Raw genomic sequence first — 24,853 nt, forward strand, 5'->3', positions numbered from 1 at the left:
TATAACTCACTACTGAACTCCTCCATAAAAATTACAGCCCCCAAAAGTTCTGCACTCACACCTGGAAGTTGCCATGAGTTAAAATACACTCCACGGGTTTGTTTTCTTCATAAAGACTATGATCTGACTCTACAGTGGTTCAAGAGAAGAATGCCTTATGGTGTTACAAAGCCAAGGCCAGGATAAGGTGTAGGGAATTGGTCCACTATCATTCCCTTCTCCTAACTCAAGACCATAAGGTGCCTTCTGTCTGGCTTTTCTCTCCTATACTTTATTTGGCTGATTGCTACTCATCTCTGTGACCTCAGCTTAAATGACTGTGGACTAAGGCCCTTTCTCTGATCTTCCAGTCCATGTTAGAGCACTTGTTAATCACTTAACCTCACATATAAGGCCATCATACACTGGGATCTGTTGAATGTCTGCCTCTGCATTAGAATGGAAATTCTACAAGGTGGGGCGGGGAGGGGGGTCAGAGGGAGATAACCCAGGTCTGTCTTATTCACCACTGTCTCTCTAGTACTTAGCACGGGACATGGCACAGAAGTGTGCTCTATAAATAAATACTGAAAAGAAAAAAAGGTCCTCCTTTGTCTCGGTCTCCCTCTTCTGTCCTTCCTGAGAAATGAGGAAAACAGCAAGAGGCACAAACAAGGCTCTCCTGCCAGTTTGCTTCTCCTGCTCAGCCTTTTGTGTTCTTCGTGCTCCCTCTTCCTTCACAGCTGCCTTTCATTCCGGTCTCCGCTGAGGTTTCCTCCCTCGTTACCTCCCTCCAGTTGGCCACCATCCAACCAGTCATCGCAGCTCTCCCCGCCTTACCACAAACTGCCTGTCAGGAAGGCCACTGTGTACATGAAAACCAGAGCTGCGGCCAGGATGTGGTGGGCACTGTAATGCTCACAGGGACACAATCTCAGTCTCTCCAATCAGGAAGTAAAAACAGTTATGTCATCAGGGGTGATTTTGTTTGGGGGCTGCTATCTACCACTTGGTCCATCTCCCAAACAATACCCCACCCCACTGCTACCAGAGTCCTTACTGAAGAACTTCAGAAACAGGCACGGTGACACCACATGCAGAGATTTCCCAGAAGAAAAAAAGAAGAAATTGCCCAGATGATACGAGTGGACAAAGAGCATAGCATTTGAATACTGACTGTCTAAGTTCAAGGCCAGCGCCCACAACAACTCTGCTGGCCGTGTAACCTTGAATAAGTCATGGAATCTTTCTGACCTTGTGTTTCCAACTATGCAACCCCAAAAGCTCCACTACCAGCAAGGTTATTCCAATTCTTAGTGACCCTACATACCATTCCCGAAATTGTCATCGTTCTCCCTCAGAGCAGCTGGTGGATTTGAATCGCTGACCTTTGTGGTTAGCAGACGTGGTAAGACCTACCCTCAACAAGTTGTTATGAATCCAACAGAGTACACGTGGCAGCATTTCACAAATGATAAAATGCTCGACACGTGTATTTGGTTTGCTAGTCCCTGAGGCCTGACATGCCAACAAATTCTCTTCTAAACAAATTCTACACTAAATAAAGGAACGGAAAAATGCGCTAGGCCTAAAATTATCATGTACCTTACAAGGATAATAGCTGTTTGTTTAACTCATGAAATCTCATTAACTACTTTATTATTAATTTCACTACTTTTATTTTACAGTTTGAACCTGTAACTTGCCTGCTTCTTCTGGTATATCGCTGCTTTGACTATCTTTGAAACTGGCTTTCTGCCTGGTCTGAATGTTCAACCAGGGTTACATTACTCTTATACAATTTCCCAAGAAGGAATTTTTTAATCTAGATTTGTTGGTTTAAATACAGTCCAATTTAATCATAGTTCCCTAACTAGATGATAACTAACCACTTATAGCCACCCTATGTTTATTGTTACTCTTAAGTTTTTTAAGTTATGAAACATAAACAGAAAGCAAGGCTTGGTGCTCTCTGTTTCAAAGAGCAATGTAGTAGACACACTGGAGAGAGAGCACCACTCTAGTCTAAAATAAACACAACGACTTCCATATGAGTACACATCTTGATCCAGGGAGCCTTGAGGCACATTCCAGCCTACTAAATGAAATGGCAACTGGTCATACATAGTTCCAACAGTAATAAAGTGCTCACAAAACCAATTTTGCAAGCACAGCTTCCAATTCATTAAACAGAAAACAGCATAACAGCCTACATGTGAATATCCTTACAGTTTTGCACATAATGCTGATTATGATATCATTGGTCATTTCTTGCCATCCACTAAGAAGACCATTTTTCAACCCATGGAATAATCCAGCATGTTTAGTATCTCCATGTGATAGACTGTGTGTGGTATATATTAAATTTTACTCACAAAAAAATAAGATATTGGCTACTTTATATAAATAAGAGCTTTGAATTCCAAACAATCATTTTTAAAGTACAGAATCCATTATTCTATTTACCAGTATCTTTAACATCTAGAATGTATCCACAAACTCCTATTAACCAACAAGGCTTTCCTCGATTGGTCAGCAATAAACCTAGAAATACTATTTGGAGTCAGATTAAAGAAAATAGTCAAAAATTTCCCATATTATGTCACATTTTAACTTCTTATTATGCACAAACCATTTTTTCTTCCTACATACACTTTAATCATCCAAGCACTATTACTAGTAGAGTAATAGACTCTATTTTTATTATTGTTGTTATTATTATTATTTTTAAGTACTAGGTAATTCTACATTAATCTCATTTAGTGATATACCATTGGTGACTCAGTAAGCTAATGATTTACTTCTAGTTAAATCTCTGCTTTAGCTTTAAAAACATCACTATGCTGATTTGTTCTTACATTAAAACGGAAGACCTTCTACTCTATCTTAATAGATTACATTAGTTTGAGATTATATAATGCTAATCTAAAATTTTTTAAATTACCTTATAACCTATTGTCTTCCGATAATACAGAATTTCCTTCTCCAGGAGCTCAAATAAACGTGGTGGGAAAAATTGAAAATCCTGAACATTTGGTTGTTTTGGCGGTCGTGGGGCCTGTGGGAACAAAATGAATTTTATATATATAATTATATATCTGTATTTGTTTTCAGTGCATGAAGCGAACATATTCATGTGCTGTTATTGATTTTATATATGGAAAAAGAAACGCAATGAAATCCATTATATATGACTGTGGCATATCAAGTACTTTTCTATATTGTTATATTTTAGGGACTATGATTTGTCAGTGTTCGACGTTCATCTCCCCCACCTCAGTTTGTCGGACTGCGGTGCCTTGTGTATTGCTGTGATGCTGGAAGCTATGCCACCTGTATTCCAGATATCAGCAGGGTCACCTATGGTGGGCAGATTTCAGCAGAGTTTTCAGCCTAAGACCAGATTAGGAAAAAAGAATAGGGAGCCCGCTTCTGAGAGATTCGCCACTGAAAACCTTAGGGAGAGCAGAAACATGATCAGAGTGCGAGAAAATGAGCCCTTCAGAATGGAAGGTGCTAAAAACCGGACTCGGGAAAAGTTGCCTCCTCCACGTAGAGTTGACCCTCACGACTTCCATGGAGGAAAACTTTTGGGACCTTCATTGGTTGATGGGGTACGACTCAAAATGAAACCCAACAGCATAATCGGAGCATGGGAGACTTGGTAACGTCTGAGGTCAGCAAAGAGGAAGACCCTCAAGGAGGATGGACAAACAGTGGGCTCACACCAAGCAACAATTGTGAGGATGGTGCAGGACTGGGTGGGGTTTTGTTCTGTTGTACACAGGATCACTGTGAGTTAGAACCCACTTGACACAACCTAACAACAATATGACGTACATCGAAATCACAAACCACGTTACAAGAGAATTCTATTATAGGACGGAACAACTGGCCTCAGACCATTTTACCTTTGGGGCCTTTGGCTCACTGACACGTAAAGCCTCTCTAAAGTAGGCATCCACTGCATAGTTCGCTTTGCGCTCTCGTTTAGGAGGTTCGATCCACTCCACCATACCAGGCTACACGCAACAAACAAGAACAAAGGGTTTCATTATTCCACACTGTTCTCGAAAAACAAAGCACATCTGGGTTTCAGCAAAGCAAGAAGACCAAAGGCATGAGAAACAATCACAAGTTGCATTATAAGCTCATATTGAAACCTCTAAGGTTTGAAAATATTGTACTGTATGCCCAAGTGCAGCTCCAAAGATAGTTTTCGTCCTTAGGGCTTGTTTTTAAAAATACGTCTAAATTTGAGTTCATCCTTAGTCATTGCAAAGGATGTGTACCATCCAGTTAGTATTTTACATCAAAGAAAGCAAGGTTAGTTACTACAGCAGGAAGCATCACACTGTGAATGAGAAAACAGGGGACAGAGGTAAAGGAGGACTATCACTGTGACCTAGTCCTTTGACTCAAGAGAAATGGTTAAATGCGACCTTTTGCTAAGGCAGCTGCAGTGTAGTGGACAAGTCAGTGGAATCAGCAAGACCAGGCTTTGAATCCTGGTTCTTTCTGCCACCTGACCAACTGGATAACTTTGGGGGACGTATTTTCTCCATCTGCAAAATGGGAATAATAATACTATATCGAAAGGAATAAATGTGGCCATATGTATCAGCAGTCACAAGTCAATTTTAAGGTATTATTAAACATCCAAAGCTGTCTGAACAGAGATTTGATAGTATCAACAAACCTTACCCCAATATCAGCTAAAAAAGACACTTTAACAGGGAGCAAGCCAAACTAGTAATATAAGGTTCAGCTGAGTTTCTTGATTTCACAGTGCCTCGCCTATTGTGCCTTTACATAAACTAGGATCAGAACAGAACTCTTGTAGGATGGATGAACAAACTGGAGGATTATGGGGGGAGGGGGTGTTAGGTAGCGGGTGAATAACAACTACCATATGACTTAGAAAATAACCTCATTTCTGACATTTGAGCCACGTAACTGTCGATCTAATAAGAGTTCCTGGAGCATTTTGCCATTATGTTCCAACTTGGTGTGATCTTCTCTAAGAGTTGGTAAGATCAACCTTGGCATAGTTTATAATAAATTAATATGATTAAGATGCTTAGAGATCTACAAACTCTCCCAGTGCCTGGAGAAGTAAAGACTGAAGAGAACTATGCTGGTGACATTCTCCAAGTCCATCATATAGAAAATGAAGTCCTGGTGGTGCAAAGGTTAGGCACCGGTTGTGAACCAACATGTCCGTGGTTTGGGCCCACCCGCCACTCTGATGGAAAAATGCATGGAAGCTGCCTTAAAGATTCATGACCTGGGAAACCCTATGGGGGCAAGTTTGGCTCTGCTCTACAGGGCTGCTCGACATTACGTAACTACTACTTAAAGAAAAGAACAGAGTTCTTTGTTGATTCATAAGATTAAAACAAATGTGAAGAGTTACAAGAAAGTAAACTGCTCCTCAATATAACTTAACAAATGACGTGTCAAGTCAGCATCAGGGATATACTTCATAGAATAATCCCTCCCTTCAAGAAACTCAAAAGTCAAAGACGTTTTCTAAGAACAAGAGAATATGCACTAGTGAGATTCCCTCTCCTGAAAGGGGTAACAGCATTCACCAAGGGTAACTGCCCTAGATGCTACTGACAGAATTTTTGAGTTACAAGCAAGGTCAAAGGAAATTACTTTTAAATTATCTTCAAAGAGTCTATGAGGTAGAAACTTTATAATGTGATGTTTAAGTAAAATGAGAAACACCCAGAGCAGCAAAACAATATTTGTTTGTATTATTTTTCAGATGAATTAATACGAAGTGACAGCAATGGGAAAACTTTACAATAAATAACCAATGAACCTTTCCTCAAGTTGATAAAAGCAAAGTAATTAACAATTTAACTTTCTAAAAGTAATGTAGTTAGCAAACCCACATATGCTTGTCTGAAGGCCTAGGGATTTAGACTGGAAATAAAACTTAAGAGCCAATTCCTGAACTTTCCAAAGCAGAGTAGGTCATACTGACCTTGTTTGTTTTAGACAAGATCATAATAATACAAACTTAATTAAGTTAATTTACTCGAGGAGCAACATCAGCCATGATTTAATTACCTAGGTATGGTTATCTAATAATGAAAGTGGTGTGGCAAATCAGATATGAAAACCTATCTCATTGTATTGCTACATTCATGACTTACATGTAAACAATACTCTCCCAGGTTTTTAAAATTTGAAACTATTTTGAAAACCTACCTAATAAAGATGAAGAGACAATGAAATCAGATCTCAGTTTACAGTATTGGGGGGGTCGGGCTCAGATAAAATTTTGGATAGGAAAATTACTGGCAAGCACTCAACTATACAAATGCAAGTCATCATCATCATTTTTATTAAAGTTTCTCTAAATCTACAGATCAGGAGCTCTGGTGCCATTTATGAGTTGAGCTGCTAATGGCAAGGTCGGCAGTTCGAAACCACCAGACACTCATTAGAAGGAAGCCAAGATTTGTTGTCTCAGAAACCCACAAGGGAAAGTTTGACTCTGTCCTACAGGGCCACCATGAGTTGGAATCAACTTGATGGTAGTGAGGTTTTTTCCCAGTGCTACAGCTATACAGTATGAGAAAGATGGGGCTTTCTACTCCCGTAAAGAGTTAGAGTCCTAGAAACTCACAGGGGCAGTTCTACCCTGTCTTATAGGGTCAGTATGAGTAAGCATCTACTCAACGGCAGTGAGTTTGGTTTGTTTGTTTGTTTTTTTAATCGTTTTATTAGGGGTTCATACAACTCTTATCAGAATCCATACATACATCAATTGTATAAAGCACATTTGTACATTTATTAGAGTTTAGTTTTTGATATCTCTATATAGCATTATTTTGGTAGAATTAGAAGCACTTTACCTAAGAACATTTGTTACATTAGAAAAGACAGGTATTTACTAAGTTGCATTTTCTTCTAAGAATGTAGAGTAGCTCCACTGATATTTAGACTCACCGTTTGCTTAATTTTTTTCAACTTTACAAAACTCTTAGTACAAATAAGCTGCAGGAATCACTGCAAAATTAATAAAATTCTTATCACATAATGAGATCTAAAAAGCTTATTAGGAAGATAACTTCTCCCCTGTGTGGATATGCCATCAACTCCATCTCATCATGGTAAAAAGCAAGCAGTCTGGGTCAAGGTTCTAGATAGAACCACCAGATATGAGCCAAGAAAAAAAAATCATCAGGAGCAATAACAGCAACCAAGCATCCTCAGCATAATAATTGAAACTGCAACCCCCAACCTCTACTTTTCGGTAAAACCAATACCTATGAATTATTTTTTATTTTAATAAAATTCATTAGGCCAGTTAAAAAAATTAATTCAGAGCCACTTTATGGAACAACTGGAGCAACAAAGTTAATGATGATAGTTAGATGACAGCTCAAAAGTAAAATAAATATCTAGAAGTCCATTCTGATATAAATAAGTAACTGAAATTAAAAGATGGGGGAAAACAGACAGCTCTGACAGGTAACTTCCCGTTGTAATTGGGTGAGAGGAAAAAAACTTGTCGCCAGGCAAAGATTATCCCACATATGGCAGGCAAGCTCCTCCAATAGGGGCCAGAATTAATGGGAATACGTTTGTGGAGTATCTCCTTCACAATATACACCAATTAAAATGGGGAAAACAGGACCTTTACAATGTACAAAGTCAGCAAGACTACTTCAATCCAGGCTAACATCCCCAGTCATAAGCCACATTGCTATCATAGATGTACTGAGGATAATGCACTCTAAGAAAGATCCAACATTGTAGGGAAAACCAAGTATAATTCTCGAATTGTGAGAAAAGATCAGACAGCCTAAAGAGAGAGACACACTACAACATAACTGACCAGCACACCACCTTAGAGGTGTCGAGGTCATTAAAGACCATGGAACTGTCACAGACTGTAAGAGACTAAGGAGATACAAGAGCAACACTGCTGTCTGTGAGCCTACATGGAACAGGGGGGTAAATAGGGCACTAAAGGGAATTTTTCCATGACTTCTCAGGTGATTGTGACACTATGATTCGGGAGGTTAATGATAGAAAAAGTAGAGAGGAAGATAGGGAATTCTCTAGTGTTTCTGCAAATTTTCTCAAAATCTGAAGTGAGTTCACAGGTAAGCTTTTTTACTATGATAGCCTTAATTTCTATTTACCTTTAAGAAAAGAGAGACAGAGAATGAATGAAATCTCCCATTTCATCAATACACCCTTGTGGTTCAGGCATGAACATATTAAAATATACACATGAGAAATAATAGGCAAAATCCTTCAGTTCATGCCCAAGAGTATATATCTAACTAAGTCCTTCTGGTATTTAAGTGTCTCTGTGTTAATATTAATATTGTTAATATTAATCCTAAGAATAACACTGTGATCCCCAACTACCAGATCTTCCATTTGGTAGGTCTGAAGACTGGGCTCCCAGTCACATAATTAGTGATGGAGTTGGGATTTCAGCTCCAGAGTTCAGGAACGCCACCATAATCTGACACTGCTCCTCAAGATCAAGATTAGTAGGAAGAGCAGCAGCAGCAGCCACAGCCGCAGCAAGAATGATGATAGTGGGGATGCCCACAATAAACCAGAAAAATACATTCAAGATAGCAGATCTGTAGCAGAGGTGTTGCAACAGGTACCAGTGTGACTTTATAGCTGCAATGGGGAGAAAATGCTAATCTGCTTCTAATGGTTGAGGGTGATGAGTTACCTTCTGTTTTTCTCTATAATCTTCTCCTTCAAATTTGTACAAACTTTGTTCCATGTCCATTCTGAAAGTTCTTAAAGACGACTCTCCCATTTTCTGCAAGCGTTCATTCATCTCTGCGGTCTAAAGTTGAATGCATTGAAGTTAGAAACTGCCATTGATTCGCTTATAAAAGAAAATCTCTGCCTTCTCTACCTTTTCAAAGAGGCAGGTTTTGACCTGAAATAGTCTGTTAAGTCACAAAATAAGAAAGCAATGCTGCAAACTTGAATAGCAACATCACTTTTTACATGCTTAACTTTTTCTGAGGCTTTCTTTCAAATTTTTCCAGCATGGACGATGTACTCATGTCATAATTTCTACTGCATCCGTTTAGTGAGGTCAAGTCCTAATACTAATAGAAAAGCAAGCACATTTCCCTTGTGGTTCACAGCCATACTAACTGCTCCCAATCTGGGATGTGAGCACAAAAACAAAGGCCTTCCGAAAAGGAAAAAATCAGTGATTGAATTGTTGAATTGTATGATGTGTGTATGAAGTGCTAGTAAAACCGTTAAAGAAAAATCCAACCAATTTATGAGAATTGTCATAAATGAATAAACGTGTCAAAATGCACCATGGGGATGGAAGCAGCGAAATACAGACCATGGGCAACTCCAAAGACAACCCAGGATCTTCATCAAAGCAAAGACAAAGGAAAGACTACATAAACGGGAGAGGGAAGCAACAGGTTAAGAGGCAGGGGTAGAGATGACCTATCAACCAATTGCAACACAGGGACTTTATATGATTTTTTAAAAAGGGTCTGTATATTTCAAAGATACACAGTGGAATACCTAGAGTTGTAATATTATATATGGCATTTGCTTCAAAATAATTCAGGAAGGTGAGAAATTATTCAAGGGATGTAGCTGGAGGCGAAGTTGACGGTTCTTGGAACTGGGTGATGTCTGCATGGGGGCACATCACACTATATCTATTTTATACAGCTTTGACATTATGCATAATCATTTTTCAAAGTAAATTCAACACCAAAACCCCATGTATTCTGAGACAGCTTATGATACTTTGATACATAATGCTTTGGCAGTATTCATAAACAATTTTTCATTAATACCACACATTAGTATAAAGTTCTAATCCACTTAAAAAAAATGCTCCCAAACTCCAAACTCACTGCCATCAAGTCAATGCTGACTCATAGCAACCCTGCAGGACAGGGGAGAACTGACCCGGTGGGGTTCTGAGACTTTATGGGAGTAGACAGCCCTGTCTTTCTCCCTCAAAGTGGCTGGTGGTTATGAACTGCAGTCCATCCTGCTCAAAGCCCAACTCATAACCACTATGCCAGCAGGGCTCCTTAATCTATAAATCATATATTATATATATGTTATACACTATATAAAATATATAATAAAAACTGCAGTCTTTCAATACAAGTCTTTAAACAGAAAGATTATTTGACTTTTAAGCAATATTTTCAATAAGCATGAGGTGTAAGATTACTAAACTGTTAACGGCTGATTCTTAATCTTTCTCACTAAAAATCAAACCCAACCCCACACCAAATCTACGAATTCTGAGAGAGTACATGAGTCACATGAAACATGTAGTTCAGTCCAATGCTAGAATAATGAGTATGCCGAAGTATCCTCATCTTACAGAAATTCATCATGGAAATGAAATGTCATGCTAACCAACCTTCCTTTCCCCTCGTTCCAGAATAGTTGTGATGTTTTCCTCTGTCAGCTCACTTTCTTTAGAGGCAAAAACATGGGAGGCTCCATGTCGTATCATTTGTAACATTTCCTCTTTGGCCAGTTTGTTAGACTGTTGGTCAATGAGTCTTCCTAATTAAAAAAAAAATTTGAAATCACATATTTAATTAGATTCAAAAGAAACCATAGCATGAAAGCTCTTATCAAAAACTACACCACGTAATCATAAGTAAAGCTTTATAGAAACAGAACATTGAAACACAACTCACTGCCATCAAGTCAGTGCTGACTCAGAGTGACCCCCCCTTGGGGGTTCCAAGACTGTCACTGTTTATGGGAACAGAAAACCCAATCGCTTTCCCTCGGAGCTGCTGTTGGTTTCAAACTGCTGACCATCAGATCGCAGCCCAATGCGGAACCATCACAGCACCAAGGTTCCAGGTTAACAGAACACCAGTCATCCTTAAAGTTTCTTTCTTAATGAGCAATGGCACAGGTTTCTACCATACTTTTTATTGTTTGAATATTCTTTTTTTTCCCTATAAAATTCAGTTAAAAGCCAAAAGGACAGGAACATTTTTCAGATCAAATTGCTGAGTATGAAAAGACATTCCTTGAAACAAAAATCATAGAAGCCTTTATCAAAGTGTACAAACTATTACTTCTCGACATGACCTCATCTAGGTCTCACCAGATGAAGGGACACAGAGGCACAAACATACAAACAACTGTAAGGATGGACAGTGTTCTGCTCGGCTGTACATAAGGGACCTCAAGTTGGAATCAATAGGACAGCACCTAACACGAGGTTGACCTGCTTTTTAAGCCAGCATCCCCATCTCTTTAACCTTTCTCTGAAAATTCTGTGCTCCTTGAGGACACCAGAGCAAATCGGTAATTCTGGCATCCTCAAGGGACTTGAACGATGTTGACTTTCAGTATTCTTTTTTTTTTAATCATTTTATTAGGGGCTCATACAACTTTTATCACAATCCATACATACATCAATTGTGTAAAGCACATTTGTACATTCATTGCCCTCATCATTCTCAAAACATTTGGCATCAGGTCCTCAATTTTTCCCCTCCCTCCCCGCTTCCCCCTCCCTCATGAGCCCTTGATAGTTTATAAATTATTATTTTGTCATATCTTGCCCTGTCCTACATCTCCCCTCACCCACTTTTCTGTTGTCCATCCCCCAGGGAGGAGGTCACATATAGTTCCTTGTAATCGGTTCCCTCTTTCCAACCCACTCTCCCTCTATGCTCCCAGTATCGCCACAGTGTTCTTAAGTTTGGGGAACAACTTGAAGGATATGATCAGGGCTGTAGGGTGGATGTATGATAAAGGTTTCCTGAGAGAACTCTCATAAGACAGTGCTTACTACCCTCAAAGAATGAACAAGGATCAATGTTATGATGGGGGGGATCCTCATCACAACTTCCCTGGCCTTTTTCTCACTAATGCAGTTTTCTTAAAACTTTTTCCTAATAAGGCCCTATGGTCATCATTGTGTCCTTTGAGAAAAAACATCAAGATTACCCATTTGAAGTCCCCACAATTGCCATAGCCTTCTGACCCCACTGCTTTGAACCGAACTGGCCTACCAGATCCCCTAAAGAGACATTGTTTGGGGGTTTGTTGTTGTTGTTGTTGTTGTTAAATGAAGCCATATGGTGACTTATCCATTTTTTTCTTTTTCTTTAAATTTTTTTAATCATTTTATTGGGGGCTCATACAACTCTTATCACGATCCATACATCCATCCATTGTGTCAAGTACATTTGTACATTTGTTGCCCTCATCATTCTCAAAACATTTGCTTTCTACCTGAGCCCTTGGTATCAGCTCCTCATTTTTTCCCTCCCTCACAAACCCTCGATAATTTAAAAATTATTATTTTTCCATGTCTTGCACTGTCCAATGTCTCACTTTACCCCTTTAACTATTGTCCATTCCCCTGGGAAGGGGTTATATTTTGATTCTTGTGATCGATTCCCCCTCTCCCCCACCCACCCTCCCCTAATCCTCCTGGTAACTCTATTCTCATTGTTGGCCCTGAGGGGTTGATCTATCCTGGATTCCCTGGGTTGCAAGCTCTTATCTCTAGCAGTGTGCATGTTCTGGTCTAATCCGATTTGTAAGGTAGAATTGAGGTCATGATGGGGGTGGGGGGCAAGGAAGCATTAAAGAACTAGAGGAAAGTTGTGTTTTATCGGTTTCTTATCTGTACCAGTGTACATCCTCTGGGATAGCCGGATTTAACAATTTGTTTTCTATGGGGCAGCAGACTCATAAAGTGGTTGCAACGCTCCAATGATTTGGGAAGATGGCCACTTGTTAAAATTTTTACTAGCCCTGACCCCAACACTGTATTTTTCCATGACACAAAAAGTATATTTTCAAAGGTGCCCCATGGGGACTAAGACAAGCGTATTACTGAGAGGACGTGGCTGTAGCTATCCATTGATCACAGACATGTGTTTAAACTTGTTGGGTGGAATAAATCCATGTATATATGAACTGGAAACCTACTAGCAGTACTTTTCAACTTATGTGTATATATTAAAACATTTGAAACTAGACATTTTCTCACTCAATAACAGCAGGTACTTCAAAAGACAAACTACGGGGTAGGGGGAGGAGGGGGGATGCATTATTTCACTATGATTTTTAAATCCACAGGAAATTTTGGCAAAATAAAACAAGGAACTACCATAAATACTCTATAATCTGTCAATACCATTTTATCTGTCCCTCTGTCCTTTTCAGTCCTGGTGGCATACTGGCTATGAATTGACCTGCTAACTGCAAAGTCAGCAGTTCAAACCCACTTGCTGCTTGACAGGAGAAAGATGGAGCCTTCTACTCCTATAAAGAAGTACAGTCTAGGAAACCTGCAGGAGCAGTTCCATGCTGTCCTATAGGGTCACTGAGTTGGAACTGACTCTATGGCAGTGAGTTTGGTTTGTGGGGTTTGGAGAACTATTTGCCATTAAGCTAAATCTGACTATGGTGATCTCATGATCATCAGAGTGGGACTGTGTTCGACAGGATTTTCAATGGCTTATTTTTTTTAAATAAAACACCAAGCCTTTCTTCCAAGGTTCCACTGGATGGACTTAAACTAGCTGAGGAGGTTCACAATTTTTACCACCCAGAAACTTTTTACTTTACCACTGAATAGTTAAGAGTGCATTTCCTTAAAACAAGATACACTAACTGTAGTAGTTATCAAATTTAACTTTGATATTTAAAAATTATGACTCATAATCCACATTTCAAATTCTGTCCATTTCCCAGGCTCTCTGTCACTGCCATCTTGTTGATGCCAACTCACAGGAACCCTATAGGACAGGATAGAACTGCCCCTGTGGGTTTCCAAGACTGCAATGCTTTATGGGAGTAGAAAGCCTCATCTTTCTCCCACAGAGCAGCTGGTAGTTTCAAACTGCTGACTTTGTGCTTAGCAGCCCAACTTGTAACCACTATACCACCAGGGCTCCATTTCCCAGTAGTGTTCTTTTTTAGCTACCACTGTCCCCACCCTCAGGAGATTGAGGACCTAATCCAAACCTGGGTTCTGCATTGAATTGCAAAAGAATACAGCTGACATTGAAATATACACTAAAGATTCTAAAAGATCTGCTTACTATGTTGAGTGTGAGGGTTTGTGCTAGGAAGCTTTAAATAACTAGTAGTTTTTTCAAAACGGAGCTTTGGTACTCACCAAAATTGCAAGGTTGGTCAACCTTTATTAAAAATAACTTCCCTTGAAGAAAATCACAGGCCTTTTGGAGGGTCAAACCATCTCAAAATTTAGAGCATGCATATAAATACCTTGTTGTATAACAATGGAATCGAGTCTCAGTTTTATCTCAGCTCTTTCTACAATCCTTTCCTCAACAGTGTTGTCAGTGATAAGGCGAAATACACGTACTGGCTTCTTCTGACCAATACGATGTGCTCGATCCTAGTAGCAGAGGAAAAAAAAGACACCCGAAGATAAGATTTTTGGATAGTCCAGATAAAATGTATATCACATAGGCAGCATACGCTAAAATCAGTTGAAAATTAAATTCATTCTCTGCCACTTCGGAAAGGATGATGAATATTAAGAATATCTAAAGATGCCCTGAGAACGGAAAAAATCTGCACATATTACAGAGTACCATTAATGAGAAAGCTCCTGAATTAAGTTACTAAGTAACTTAAGCCTCTCTATACAAACATCTTCCAAACTCCCAGGCTTTTATGAGATGCAAGGTAGTCAGCAAAGGTTGCTGTGGTGGCAAAGCCTGCTTTATCTTCTCATCAAGCAGTTCCTTCTGCTTACTGAGGCAATTCCGGAGTAAGCAGGAAGGGGTCCTAAAAATTAATGAGAGACCTGACTGGCGAATGGTCTATAACTGCCTCCATGGTAAAAGTGACAGGTGGCTACTTCGGTCAGTATAAAAACAGCTAAGAGTATTTTTTTAACTTCATTTCTTTATTCTTATTGTGGCCAAAATATACACGGCAAAAGCCACCAGTTCTGTGATCTCTAGATGCATACAATTCCATCGCACAGATTGCATCCTTCAAATTGGGCAACCATTTGATCACCCTCATGGTAAACTTACTGACCCCTAAGCAAAAACTCTCAACAAAGCAAACTCAACTCCTACGCATTTTTAGTTTCTCTCTGTGTGCTCATTTCACATAAATGAGATGTAACAATGTTTGTCCTTTGGCGGCTAATCTCACTCAGCATGCTCTTTTCAACGTTCCAGATGCTAAAATAGGTGGGGAGGGGAGGCAGGGAGAGCACAAAGCAAAGAAACAAGGTTCAAAACAAACTTGAACTAAATAAATATAAAAACACCGGTGCCCCATGCCAAAGTTTCAACCCAGCCCAAGCAAAGAAAATGTAACCCACGACACATTTTTCCAAAGTCCTGACTCAAATCCTGGAAGCGCTGCAGTCTAACCAACTTTGCAACTCTACTGCCCTCTCAGTGAACACTGTCACTAACTGCTGGACTTACTCCCACTTAGCCACATGAACAAGTAGTTTAATACAATCCCCGAAGAATAATTATGCCCAAGCATGTTGACTTAAAAATGACCCAGGGGTCAATATTTTTCATCTCTTGAAGGTGATGAAAGGACAGGACTTTTGAAAGGGACTTTGATGTACCCCCTTGTTGGCACACAACTTTTCATGGCTCCCAATGAGACTGTCCACTGTCTTGGCTTTTCTTTTTTCTTCTAGTTTTTTTATTTTATTAGGGCCTCTTACAGCTCTTATCACAATCCATATATATATATATATATCATGGTGCCAAACACATCTGTATATATGTTGTCATCATCTTTTGCAAAACATTTTTTTTCTACTTGAGTCCTTGGTTACAGCTCATTCCCGCCCCCTCCCTCCCCCATCCTCCCTCTCCATGTCCCCTTGATAATTTAGATTTTTTTTTTCTATGTCTTACACTGACCACAGTCTCCTTTCACGCACTTTTCTGCTATCTGTCCCCCTGGGAGGGGGACCATACAGTGATCATTGTGATTGGTTCCCCCTTACTCTCCCCACCTTCCCTTACCCTCCTAGTATCGCTGCTCCCCTTATTGGTCCTGACGGGTTTATCTGTTCTGAATTCCCTATGTTATGAGCTCTTGTCTGTACCAGTATACATATTCTGGTCTAGCTTACAAATCTGGCTAAACCTCAACATGTCTTGGCTTTTCAGTGCATATATATTTTACATCTTTTAACTTCAGAAAGGATATTCTTTATCTTAAAAATGAGTCATATTAGGAAAGGTTGTGGGTTCTTCTTCAAGAAATAATACCACAGTTCAAAGGTTCCTGGGGGAAAAAAATCCATTATCTTTAAATTCCATTGTTCAGTGAACACTTTAAAGCCCTCTTGTACCGAAGGAATAACCTATCATGGTGAAAGGGGAAAAAATTAAGTGTGGGCGGGAAATGCAGGATCATTTCTGATAGTATTCCTAAGTCACCAACATAGCCACGTCCTTTTATTAGCTATTATTAGCTTTATTATCTTTAGTAGCTATATTCCTTTCTTCTCTTTTACTTCCTTTTCCCAACTGTTATGTCACAAAAGTTAAAATTCCAGCATCTCTCAATTTAAGTACTACACAATATAAGATATTCAATTGTTGAACAGAATAATAGGGAGAGATCACCTATTGAATCCTTTTCGTAGTCACTCTCCAAGAATGGGTGGACATTTTTAGTCAAAAGGGACCCACAAAGGTTATCCATTGTTGTGTATTTGTTGTTCATTAGTTTTTGCAATTAGTACAGCAACTTTGTTTCCCACAATAGTCTACTTTATCAACAATTTATCAATAAATACCCCACCCTAAATTGTTACCACTTTTATCTTAAATGATCTCTGTGCAATATAAATATTAACAGTATTTGGTGCAAAGATAGATGTGTGACATCTTTAAAGATTACTAACCATAGCTTGCAGATCAACCTGTGGGTTCCAGTCTGAATCGTAGATTATAACCACATCAGCACTGGCCAAGTTAATGCCAAGACCTCCAGCCCTGGTACTCAGCATGAAGATGAATTTGCTACTGCCAGGAGAATTAAAGGCCTCAATTGCATCCTTTTTGTAATTGCCAAAGGGAATAGGAGAAAAATAGAAAAAAAATCAAACAATATTACAATAGTCCATAAAAAACAATGAAAAATGGTAACTTGTATACACACTTGACAACACATATTCAAAAATACGTAAACATCCTTTTACATGATTACATAAAACCCCTAACCGTTAAAAGTTCATTTCACTAGAAACAAGCTTAGAATAATCACATCAACAGATTTAACTATGCGTATCACAAACCACTGATTTTAAAACAATCAGAGTGAAAACTGAGATCTTGGAGGGTGACGTATCAGAAATCTCTACTTCCATTAATTTATGGAGGTTTGATAAAGAAGGTGTCACTTAGAAAATCAAGAGATAAAAAAGATTTAAGAAATAAGAAGAGTAACAGATAAGAGGGAAGTTTTATTTCAGTCTTATGAAAAAGCGTAAACACATAAGTAATGAGGAAAATTAGAAAGGCAATCCAGGAATGTTTAGTAAAGAGCCTTCCAAATTAATGGAATGCTATTATCTTCACTAGATGAAGATCACATACAAATGAATGGGAAAAACACTCACCCCAATAGAAAAATGATGAAAACAGGTAATACATGGAAGAACAAATACAACTGCCTAATAAACACAGACAATGATTAAGCCTACTAGTGATCAAATAAATGCAAATGAAAACACAATACCGTTTTCTGAAGATTAAAAGAAATGAGACTACTCTATGTTGGCGAGGGGGTGGAGAGATGGGCTGCTGGGAGTGTAAAGTAGTGCATGTTTTCTGGAAAGCAATGTAATACGCATCAAGAGCCTTAAAAGTGTTCATACCCTTTGACCCAGTTTCCACTTCTGTGCAAAAAGATTCTAAGGACTTTCATTTTAGCATTATTATTTTAGTGAAAAATTGGAAGAAACTTAGGGGGATAAAGTATACATTCATAGGATGAACTATAAGACGAAAATTATCTTCACAATGATTTCTTTTTACTGACATAGGCAACCACAATATAATGGTGAATAAAATTTTAACAGGATTCTGAACTGTATATAACTAATGTTATCAATTACTTTCAAATCCATTGCCATCGAATAGATTCCAACTCATAATGACCCTACAGGACCAGAATAGAACTGCCCCTTTGGGGTTTCCAAGACTTTGAATCTTTGTGGGAGCAGACGGCCTATCTTTCTCCTGAGAGGTAAATGATAGGTTCAAACCAATGGCTTTGTGGTTAGCAGCTCAATGCAGAGCTCACTACACCACCAGGGCTCCTTATCAACTACTTGCCAAATAAATATTAATTGCCTTCTAGTTGATTCCAACTCATTGACCCTCTAGGACACAGCAGAACAGCCTCTTTGTGTTTCTAAGATTGTAACTCCTTATGAGAGTAGAAAGCTTTGTCTTCCGGCTGACTGGTTACAAGCATAACAACTATGCCACCAGGGGTCCTATCAACTACTTAGAGGTGTGTGTGGGGTGTGTGTGTGTGTGTGTGTGTGTGTGTGTAAGATTGGCAAGAAACAGTTGCATTTTTTAAATTTCCTTCATCAATCACATACCACTTTTCATAGTCACAAAAGAGAGTAACACCTTTTTCTAAATGGAGGGAGCCAGCCAATGGAGAAAAGATCTGGTGATCTGCTCCCATAAAGATAACAGCATGAGAAACACTAAAGGGCAGTTCCACCTGGTCCTATCAGGTGACTGTAAGTCAGAATCAACTCAATGGCACACAATAAGAAATGACTGGTGGGGTTGGAGCAGACAAGACAGCTCCTATTGCAGTCATCATTACAGCACACAGAGAGGTGGTCCCGCGAAAGGCAACTTAGTGCACAGGAAATTAGTGAAAGGTTTTCGATACAATCTGGGCTTGAATACGTGTGTTCAAGGGAAGCATTTAACCTCCCTGAGGCACAGTGGGTAGAGGATATGATCCCAGTACTTTACTGAGCTGTTAGAAGAATTCAACTGAATCCTGAGAGCTGCCTAGTTCTTACTTAAGTGCTTGACAAGCATTGCTCCCTTTACCTCCAAGGGTGCCAAGGCCAATTAAGGTTATAGGAAATGAGTCAGGATAACCAGAGACTGAACTCGCTGAGCTTACCTGGAATAAAGGACAAATCTGCCAGCTACTGGGAACGGATAGTACATTAAGAACCAGTAAGCAATTAAGAGTCAGGACTCCGATGTGGTCTTCTGCTCATGGGACTAATCAGTGAAATGAGTGTGTGGACAATGCCCTAATGGGGAGGCTGGCCATTTCCATATTTAAACTCAACATATTTAACCCAACAATGCTGAAGAGATAACATTATTTGAAATGTTTAAAAGCAGAATCATCTGGACAACAGTAGGTTGAGTATACAACATGCGTGAGCAGAGAGATGGACGAGAAAAGCAAATTGGCTACTTGAGGTCCAAAAGCACCAAATGTTCTGCCTGAATAGCAAATTCATTCCAGGAAGAAGGCCGCCTCCTCCAAGGTACTCTACTCGATGTCAATTCCAAGAAACTCCTTCTCGGAAACAAAGGAACGAAAAGCCAGCTAGGCTTCAAGTACCACTTCAGAGAGAGAAAACTGTTATGGTGCAGGAAACCGGGTAAGATCTGAAATGTCCCATCTGCAGTCATTTTCATCCTTATAATTTCCTCACAGTCGGTTCAACAGGAGCAACTTTCATATGAAATGGAGGTGTGTGCGGACGCTGTGGATAGATCCTCTACTCTAGCCAGGCTTCCAAAGGAAAGCATCACAACGGACAGAAGCCCACTGTTGCTAAGTAGAAAGACACCATGTGCAATTTCATGACATGCAGATGTACTTACCTCATATACCCACTCATCTGCATAACATTATCAAAAAGGTAGCAATGGCATGAATAGTATCCTTGTAAAAGTTACAGAGGAGCCCTGGTGGCTTAGTAGTTACTTGTTGGACTGCGATCTCCAAGGTCAGCAGTCTGAAAGTACTTGCCACTCTTTGGGAGAAAGACGGAGCTTTCTTTTCTCATAGAGTGACAGTCTTAAGAAACTCACAGGGGGCAGTTCTACCGTGTCCTATAGGGTCGCCATGAGTCGGCAATGAAAATAAAGTTACAGGCAAAATGTTCCTGAGAAGCCAGGATGGTGAGGCTTCGTCTCAACATACTTTGGACATATTGTAATGTGGAGTGGAAGGCCCCTGACAAGATGGATTCGCACCGCGGCTGCACCAATGGGCTCAAAGAAAACACGAGAATGAAGATACCATAGGACCAGGCAGTGTTTCCTTCTGCTGCCCATGGAACTGCTATGAGTTGGAACCAACTCGATGGTCCCTCACAACCACAAACATCAGGACAGCTCCTGAGGCTCGCAGGATGAAATGCCTGGCACGTGTTACAAAATAGTGGCACTCTTGTCAAAATTCAGCTCATCTGAAAACTCAGTTCCATGCATTTTTACTACATCATTTCATGATTTTTTCCCCAAAACGTGTCTTAGGACAGAAGCCAAAGACAGAGTCCTGCAAGATCACAGAAAAATGGAAAGCAAACAGCAAAGCCCTCAAAACATACTGAAGTGCTTGAAAGGGTTGAAAATTCACTCAACCCATGACATTCATGAGGGATAAAAAATCTAAACATCAGTAGGAATCCCCAAAGTTGACAAAGACTGGGTGCTAGGTAGGCTTACTCACCAGCCAAGTGTTCCACCCATGCACATCAACCTTTTTGTGTTCTAGGATCCAGATTCATCCTAAGCACCTGTACCCATGTTAACGTGTGTACTTTTGGCATACACACTAAAAGATCAAGATCATTCCCTTCACAAATGACTAAGTTTCATGTGCCTTTAGGGTTCCAAAAACTGGCAAGATCTCGTCTGTGAAACTCCAGGAATGGCTGAGGGTCTGCTGGAGGGGGCAGATCAAGAACCAAACAGAAAACATAGCCAGAGGTCAGCGAGTAAGCCAAGAACCAGTCGCCCAACGGGTCAGAGAACAAGGGCTAGAGGAGGTAAGGATGGAACCATGTGGTGTCCTCTCAGTAAGGGAGAATGCCTTGAGAAAGCCCAGAAAGGAGCGTTTATGGGGAGTTGATGGACGGGAAGCCAAACGAAAGAGATGATAGTGAGCAATAAGAAAAGGCCAAAGTTCAACCCTATCAAACGACGCACGACCCTGCGTGATGGACTGCTGATTTTAGACGCCTTGTGTTTTCGCTTCCTTACCTCTCTTTCTTCATGTGGGGTTTGTCCATCGAGTCGACAATACTCGTAATTACGCCACATACAATAATCCTCCAAAATGTCCAGTAAGCGAGTCATCTGGCTGAAAATTAGAACCCTGGAACCTAAAACATTTCACCAGAAATCACACAAATTACCCAACTTGTGTAAAACAAGCTTGCAAGTCACCCCAAATATTAAAACATTATGAAATGTAATACAGAATATGAGCACAACACACACACCCCTACATTTCAAGGGGGGGCTACAGAGAATTACACATTTGTTGAATTACACATTTTTAATGTCTTCAAATCCCACCCCCACCCCACCCCACACACATACTGAGATGATTTAAAGTCGGCCTCAACTCTGTCCTGAGGCTGAGTAATGTGCCATGCGATCTCTCACAGGGAACCCCAATTGTCTCAACTAGTCTCCTGTTTCTGTGCTTTCATGCTCAATCCATCTCCTCCAGAGTTCTCTTCCTTACACCCGTTGAGTGTCCCTCTCCACAGCCTGATCTTCAGTGACTCCTGTTCCTTCTTCAAATTCCAGTGCAAACTCCTTTAGGTTTGCTTTTGGACCCATTCCATCTTCCTTGAATCATCTACTTCTCCTCTACCCCAAGTCCCATAAACTTATTTACAACTCTGATTCTCTGCCCTGAAAAGGACTGCCGTTCCTTCTGCACGTGGCTTATTCTTCCACATACTCCATTGCTCACCTCCAATGCCATCTCTGTGAAGGCTTCCCCATTTCCCACTTCCTAAGCATTTTACATATGAATTTTACATTTACATTTTACACCGTGAACTGCCAGCTATTTATTACAGGTTTGCCCTCCTCACTACACTGTGAGCTTCTCCAAGGCAAAGACTCTTGTCTTAATCATCTGTGTACAATAAACCCATTGCACACTTCCTGGCAAACAGTAAGTACTCAATGTTGGTTCCATGAGTGAATGAAGGAAGGAAAGAATGAAGACAATGTCACTTGTCTTGTACAAGTCATTAATATGAATTTATCATAGGCACAAAAAGCTTAAGTACTCACCTTGTTCTTTGAGCTTGGCCAACAGTTTATCCAGAACGACCATTTTCCCACTGTTGATGACAATGTGCTCATCAGTGGTATACGGTGGACCAGGTTCAGCACCATCAAACAGATAGGGGTGATTGCAACACTTTCGGAGTTGCATCAGAATGTTTAAGAGTCGCATCTTGTCCATCTTGCCAGCCGAATTTAAAACATCAATATCTTTCATCAGGATTTTTGTATACCTGAAGTTGAAAACAAGAACTAACCATCAGAATAAATAAATAAATAGCCATCAGCTATTGAGTGATCAGAAAGAAATGTCCCTTTGGTGACCAGCTGGGATTCTCATTTCAAGAGGTTCAGCAAGATTGGATATGAGACTAGTTGACCCTTGAACAACACGGGCTTTAATTTCCAGTTGTTATTGTGGTGAGCTCCAGTGTTATGAGAATCTGCTTAAAAACCATGTCATCGCTACTCATCTCCACTCGAGCTGTTCATCTAGACAAACTGCTCATGCAGAGATGATTAGCATCACATGGCATCTCAAGGAGCTATAACACTTGAGTTCACCTCCATAGCAACAGGAGGAAAATTTCGCATATCAATGGGCCCACATAATCAAACTAGTGCTGTTCAAGGGACAACTATCCATCTAATCAGCAGAAACAAGAAACACGTAACATTGGAGCATTTTAACATGAATCCTGCCTGTAAACTTATTCCCTCAAGCTCTATCACTAGAAACTGCCTGATAATATTCTATATACAACTTATGTCTTTGCTGATAGGTGGTATCCTCTTTTATTCAAGCTAAAAGCAATCCCCATTTCTGAGGCCTGTCTTCATTGGTCGTTTTCTTTTTTTTCTGACCCTGAAAACATCATTCATTCTCTTTCCTAGACCTTCACCCAGACAAAAATTGGCCTACAGATACACCTGAACTGGAATTAACATTCAATGATAAGAATAGACAATCTGTCTGTATGCAAAAGCCTAGTGTCACGGCACGTGTTTCAGGTGATTTTGATCTCATTAAATTACCACAGTGGCTTTGAGCTATGACCCCATTTTATGGATGGAAAATCAGGCAGCTAAGCCAAGTTCAGCCACTTACTCAGGACCACAGTAAGGAGAAAAGCCAGCACTTGCTCTTATGTCAGAGTCCAAAGAAGACTCTTGATCTCTTCTTGGTACTGGCTTTTATTGTGGAGGAATCATTACAGATTTTATATGTACTCTAATGTATATAAGCTGTATCTGACTCCTTTTTTACAGTATTACATTACGAACATGTCCAATTTATAATTCCTTGTGATGCTTCATGTCAATTTCCTGCTAACCCTTTATTTGCCAAACCATTCCAACCTTCAGAACCCAGAAGCATTAATAAATTTACCAGTCACATCAGCCCCCTTCAATCTCAACATCATTCTCAGAGGTTTTAAGCATATGTATCCCCATTTTACAGAAGGGAAACTGAGGCTACATAACCTGTCCAAGCTAAAAGAGTTTGCTTGCTATTCAGAAGCAAAGCATAGGAGTTAAACACAACCTAGAGGCCCCTAACGCCAAGTCCATGTTCTTCCCAAAGGCTAAGTACTTACCAATGTTTTCTCGAAATAGCTACTGGATTTTCCATTTAAATTTAAAATGCCCTTTTGAACTGAAAGCATAACTCAATGACTTCAAAGCTAACGGTGTATAAATCCTCACACGCAAATACATTTTCATGGAAATAAAATAGCTTACCATTCTCGTTGCATCTTACTGAGTCCCAAGTAAACTTTTATTTCCTTTTTAGGAGGCAGGCTCTTCTCTACATCGGTTTTTATACGACGTAACAAAAATGGTTTTAGAACCTAAAACATGATGATTTATATCAAAGTTCACACAGTACTTAATATTATAAACCAAGTATTAATGAACAACACTGTCAGAGGAAATTTAGGTACCCTGGTGGCACAATAAAGAGCCCCAGAGGCCTGGTGGGTTGTGTATTGAGATTTCTGACCCCAGAGTTTGTGGTTCAATCCCACCAGCCACTCCATGAGAAAGATGAAGTTGCCTGCTCCGATAGGGATTTACAACCTTAGAAACAATGACCCAGTTTCACTCTGTTCTATAGGGCTAAGAGAATCGACTCAAAAGCCAGAGATTTCAATTGGTACATGAAACTTACTATCCGTTACATCATCTGAAAAACCCTACCACTGCCGATTGCCAAGTGGCTCAGTGAAAAAAGAACCAAATACTAACATATTCGAAAATCAGAACATATTGCTACAAAAACAATTCTAACTCCTAGAAGTGCCCAGAGGACTCCCAAGGCTGTAAATCCTCGGGAAAGCGGATCATCACGTCTTTCTCCTGTGGAGAGACTAGCAGGTTCAAGTCACCAGACGGTGTTGTAGTAGTAGTAGTAGTAGTAGTAGGAGGAGGAGGAGGAGGAGGAGGAGGAGGAGGAGGAGGAGGAGTAGCTGCTAAGTACTTTAGCCATTTTGCCACCAGGGGTTCCCCAAAATGAGAACAGGAGACCTACACGGCTACTACTG

General features: G+C 39.9%; 1 protein-coding gene across 7 annotated transcripts in view; it reads right to left on the reverse strand.

Moving 5' to 3' along the window:
- Positions 1–24,853, reverse strand: part of SMARCA1 (SWI/SNF related, matrix associated, actin dependent regulator of chromatin, subfamily a, member 1) — a 117,553-nt gene that overhangs the window by 69,572 nt on the left and 23,128 nt on the right. For 5 of the 7 annotated variants that reach the window (XM_045295848.1, XM_004713067.4, XM_045295850.1 and 2 more), the window contains 9 exons: positions 24,051–24,160; positions 22,314–22,540; positions 21,261–21,382; positions 16,895–17,047; positions 14,257–14,389; positions 10,400–10,548; positions 8,702–8,821; positions 3,891–4,001; positions 2,924–3,037 (listed from right to left, as the gene is read on the reverse strand). In XM_045295848.1, coding sequence (XP_045151783.1) covers positions 2,924–3,037; positions 3,891–4,001; positions 8,702–8,821; positions 10,400–10,548; positions 14,257–14,389; positions 16,895–17,047; positions 21,261–21,382; positions 22,314–22,540; positions 24,051–24,160 — 1,239 coding nt within the window. The remainder of the gene's footprint in view (positions 1–2,923; positions 3,038–3,890; positions 4,002–8,701; positions 8,822–10,399; positions 10,549–14,256; positions 14,390–16,894; positions 17,048–21,260; positions 21,383–22,313; positions 22,541–24,050; positions 24,161–24,853) is intronic. The other 2 variants (XM_045295849.1, XM_045295853.1) reach the window with 2 other exon arrangements.

The sequence above is a fragment of the Echinops telfairi genome, unplaced genomic scaffold, assembly GCF_000313985.2.
Source record: "Echinops telfairi isolate 266 unplaced genomic scaffold, ASM31398v2 ScPeMD7_6080;HRSCAF=6971, whole genome shotgun sequence".
Lineage (NCBI taxonomy): Eukaryota > Metazoa > Chordata > Mammalia > Afrosoricida > Tenrecidae > Echinops > Echinops telfairi.